The sequence below is a fragment of the Palaemon carinicauda genome, chromosome 30 (assembly GCF_036898095.1).
Source record: "Palaemon carinicauda isolate YSFRI2023 chromosome 30, ASM3689809v2, whole genome shotgun sequence".
NCBI lineage: Eukaryota > Metazoa > Arthropoda > Malacostraca > Decapoda > Palaemonidae > Palaemon > Palaemon carinicauda.
The window spans coordinates 15,811,100-15,816,099 of record NC_090754.1 but is presented as its reverse complement, the minus strand read 5'-3'; the positions used below and the strand labels follow the sequence as shown (position 1 = coordinate 15,816,099).

At 32.3% G+C, this 5,000-nt stretch overlaps 1 protein-coding gene across 1 annotated transcript in view; it reads right to left on the bottom strand.

Annotated features, from left to right (window-relative positions):
* Positions 1-578: 578 nt before the first annotated feature.
* Positions 579-5,000, bottom strand: part of LOC137623400 (uncharacterized) — a 235,821-nt gene continuing 231,399 nt past the window's right edge. The window contains exons 5-9 of the mRNA XM_068354234.1: positions 4,229-4,324; positions 4,001-4,076; positions 2,126-2,325; positions 1,005-1,133; positions 579-584 (exon numbers count right to left, since the gene is read on the bottom strand). Of these exons, the coding sequence (XP_068210335.1) occupies positions 579-584; positions 1,005-1,133; positions 2,126-2,325; positions 4,001-4,076; positions 4,229-4,324 (507 nt within the window). The remainder of the gene's footprint in view (positions 585-1,004; positions 1,134-2,125; positions 2,326-4,000; positions 4,077-4,228; positions 4,325-5,000) is intronic.

Genomic DNA, 5,000 nt, shown 5'->3' with positions numbered 1-5,000 from the left:
ATTATTATTATTATTATTAATATTATTATTATTATTATTCGAGAAGAAAAGGTAGTGTTCCTTACCTCTACGTAAAGAGCAGTGTTTGAGAAGAAAAGATAGTGTTCTTTACCTCTACGTAAACAGCAATGTCTGAGAAGAAAAGATAGTGTTCTTTACCTCTACGTAAACAGCAGTATTTGAGAAGAAAAGATAGTGTTCTTTACCTCTACGTAAACAGCAGTGTTTGAGAAGAAAAGAGAGTGTTCTTTACCTCTACGTAAACAGCAGTGTTTGAGAAGAAAAGATAGTGTTCTTTACCTCTACCTAAACAGCAGTGTTTGAGAAGAGAAGATGGTGTTCTTTACCTCTACGTAAACAGCAGTGTTTGAGAAGAGAAGATGGTGTTCTTTACCTCTACGTAAACAGCAGTGTTTGAGAAGAGAAGATTGTGTTCTTTACCTCTACGTAAACAGCAGTGTTTGAGAAGAAAAGATAGTGTTCTTTACCTCTACGTAAACAGCAGTGTTTGAGAAGAAAAGATAGTGTTCTTTACCTCTACGTAAACAGCAATGTTTGAGAAGAAAAGATAGTGTTCTTTACCTCTACGGAAACAGCAGTATTGGAGAAGAAAAGATAGTGATATTTACCTCTACGTAAACAGCAGTGTTTGAGAAGGTAAGATAGTGTTCTTTACCTCTACGTAAACAGCAGTGTTTGAAAAGAAAAGATAGTGTTCTATACCTCTACGTAAACAGCAGTGTTTGAGAAGAAAAGATAGTGTTCTTTACCTCTACGTAAACAGCAGTGTTTGAGAAGAAAAGATAGTGTTCTTTACCTCTACGTAATCAGCAGTGTTTGAGAAGAAAAGATAGTGTTCTTTACCTCTACGTAAACAGCAGTGTTTGAGAAGAAAAGATAGTGTTCTTTACCTATACGTAAACAGCAGTGTTTGAGAAGGTAAAATAGTGTTTTTTACCTCTACGTAAACAGCAGTGTTTGAAGAGAAAAGGTTTTGTTCTTACCTGTACGTAAAGAGCAGTGTTTACACGATCATGCAGATTTGCATAAGCTGTACTCCATACCAAGCAAGTGTAATGGGTAGTTTCAGACGCACTTGTCTGGCGAATCATTAGGTCACCACCTGGCATTGTCTGCAAATTAACACAAGCATTAAAACAGACATCAAGACAGTCATGGGTAATACCTAACTAAATTATTTTCTCTTCATTCCAGTTCTGAAACAGTTTTTATGTTCTTGTTTTTCTAATCTTTGGAAAATTAGTTATTATTATTATTATTATTATTATTATTATTATTATTATTATTATTATTATTATTATTATTATTATTATTGTTGTTGTTGTTGTTGTTGTTGTTGTTGTTGTTGTTGTTGTTGCTAGCTAAGCTACAACTCTAGTTCGAAGAGTAAGATGCTATAATCCGAAGGGCTCCAACAGGGAAAAATATCCGTGTGGAGAAAGGAAATACGGTAATAAATAAACGATATGAGAAATAATGAATAATTAAATAAAATATTTTAAAAACAGTAACAGCATCAAATCAGATATTTCTTATACACTATAAGAAAAAGACTTATGTCAGCCTGTTGAACATAAAAACATTTGCTGCAAGTTTGAACTTTTGAAGTTTTACCGATTCAAGTACCCGATTAGGAAGACCATTCCACAATGAACATTGCGAAGAGAGATTTAACAACAAGATCAAAATAAGATCAATTAATGAGCTATGATAAGCAACTCTTCTAGGAGAAGGATATTCCAAAATCAAACCATTGTTCTCTAGTCTGGTCTTGGATATTGCCATAGCTTCTGTACCATGGTCTTCCACTGCCTTGGATTAGAGTTCTCTTATTTCTCTTCTTCTTTAGTTTTTCGAAGTTATAAGGGTTTATATGTGAAGGATCTAAGGTTGTTACTGTTCTTGAAATATTTTATTATGATTGTTTATTCTTCTCCTATAGTTTATTTATTCCTTGATTCCTTTCCTCACTGGGCTATTTTTCCTTTTTGGAGCCTTTGGGCTTAAATCTTCTTGCTTTTCCAACGAGGGTTATAGCTTAGCTTTTAATAATAATAATAATAATAATAATAATAATACCTTTTGCAATAACCTTTATACATACCTCGTGTTGTTGGTCAGAGGAGATCCGTGTGTTGTTAACATACCAAGCCACGTCTGCTAGGAGCCCTTTGAATCCACAGGGCAAGACAATGCTTTCCCCCACGGAGACATAGGCCTGCTTAGCATATTGGTAAATACGAGGAATGTAGGCCATCTCATTGGCTGAGAATCTGCAGGATACTCCGGGAATACCGCTCCTACCTACAAGAGATTTTCGTGTCCTTATTATTTGATAGTCATTTCATCTATTTCATTCCCTCTTCTTTCTCTTCCCTAATCCCCCCCCCCCTTTAATCCTGTTCTTTCTCTTCCTTCATTCTCCTTTTAATCCTCTTCTTTTTCTTCCTTCATCCCCCTTTTAATCCTCTTCTTTTTCTTCTTTCATTCTCCTTTAATTCATTTAACAGTTACTCACTCATCATTCATAGTTACGAGGTTTGTGTTAACACAATAATTTGGGGAATAAAGGAATTCAAGTCTAAATTACAATCAGAAATTACAAAAATAGAAATACAGGAAAATATAGATAAGGACACCTGTTGTGAAGATAATTAGAAAAATTAACTAATGAAACTAAGTCAATCATATATCAATATAAGAGGAGATAGAGATTTTGCAGTTATCAAATATTTTCAATATTAAAAACATTATAAAATGTATAACTACTCTTGTTACATGTGGACAATAATTGTAAAAGTTTGTTTTTCAAATTCAAAACTGAATATGTATATATATATATATATATATATATATATATATATATATATATATATATATATATATATATATATATATATATATATATATACGTGTATGTATATATATATATATATATATATATATATATATATATATATATATATATATATACGTGTATATATATATATATATATATATATATATATATATATATATATATATATATATATATATATATATATATATATATATATACTGTATATATACACACAACACACACACACACACACACACACACACATATATATATATATATATATATATATATATATATATATATATATATATATATATATATATATATACATGAACGCTTTTTAACATAGTTTTTGTTCATATAAATGGTCTACTTCTCACTCACAAAAATGGGAGGCCAAAATTTTGATTCCTTTAGGGAGAAGATTCAGAAGCCAACCTCCTTTGGTGATGACCATCAAGGAATAAAAAGTGTATTGTGGAAAGTCATCAAAATTTTCCATAAAATTCTCGTTTGGTTTTTCTGTTTCATCTTCACCTACTTCAACTATTTCATTATATTTTTTGCCCCTTATTAATATTATTATTATTATTATTACTTGCTAGGCCACAACCCTTGTTGGAAAAGCAGGATGCTATAAGCCCAAGGGGCTCCACCAGGGAATATAGCTCAACGAGGAAAAGAAACAAGGAAAATTAGATATTTTAAGAACAGAAATAATAATAAAGTAAATATTTCCTATATAAACTATAAAAACTTGAACGAAACAAAAGAAAGAGAAATGAAATAGAATAGTGTGCCCGAGTGTACTCTAAAGGAAGAGAACTCTAGCCCAAGACACTGGAAGACCATGGTACAGAGGCTATGGCACTAGAGTTTAGGCAAAAGGGGAAAATAAATAGATGCTGTAACTGCAAATGGAATTATGTAAAGAAGACTATTTCGTTATGCATTACATCGTAAGATCTGAAAACATTTCTTTGCATGTGTATTGCAGGGAGGAAACTCGACTTAACCTTTCTATCTCATTCTTCAGTTTCATTATCAAATAATGTGTTCAAACGATAGAGATATTCAACCATTAATCTCCTCCAAATAGGAATGAATTTTCATTATCAAGAGAGTCATCAAATCACTTACCAACAATAATGACGGTGTAGTTACGATGCCAGTTATAACTCCTATTAGGTATATCCAACTGCAGTGTGTAAAGTCCCTAATGAAAAATGAATAAAGTGTATATATGAAAGTTATTAACATTATATCAGTGATAGTAAAATATATGTGAATTTGTATATTTTCACTCTGAATAATATGATCAAAGCTTACATTTCTTTTTTGCTTAATATCAAAGTTTAGAAAACTTACTCCATCAGTGATTTTAGCACAGTCGATATAGACCTTGGTTGATACCACAAGACGAGATGAATTAAGCGACGACCTGGCCAAGTTATTATTAACATTCTGAAAAGCAGCAAATGTAACAAATTACTTTAAGATTACTTCAAAAGGTAACAAATTAATTCAAGATTACTTCAAAAGATAACCAATTTTGGGTTGATTATATATATATATATATATATATATATATATATATATATATATATATATATAAATGTGTGTGTGTGTGTGTGTGTGACCAACGCCAAAGCCCCTATCCTTCCAAGCTAGGATCAAGGAGGACGAGGCAATGGCTGCCGATGACTCAGCAGGTAGATGTATAGGCTCCCCCAAACCCCTATCCTTATCTCATAAGGATAATGAGCTCATTTGTAACGGGGGGGGAGGGGGGGGGGCAAGTTGGTTGACATTGGGGTGGAGTGGGGAGTTCGGGGTGGGGGTTGGGGGTTTGGATGGAGACTTGGGTAGGATCTTACTGGGTGGAGAGAATCTGTCTCTGCTTGGTCCGAGAGAGGGAGGGAGTCAATGGACAAGATTGGGCCGTTGATTTGACTGTAGTATATAAATATATATATATATATATATATATATATATATATATATATATATATATATATATATATATATATATATATATATATGACCAGTCTCTAGGACCATTGTCCTCTTGATAGGGGAATATCATTGTCCCTTGCTTCTGCCATTCACGAGCGACCTTTAAACCTTAAACCAACAGACA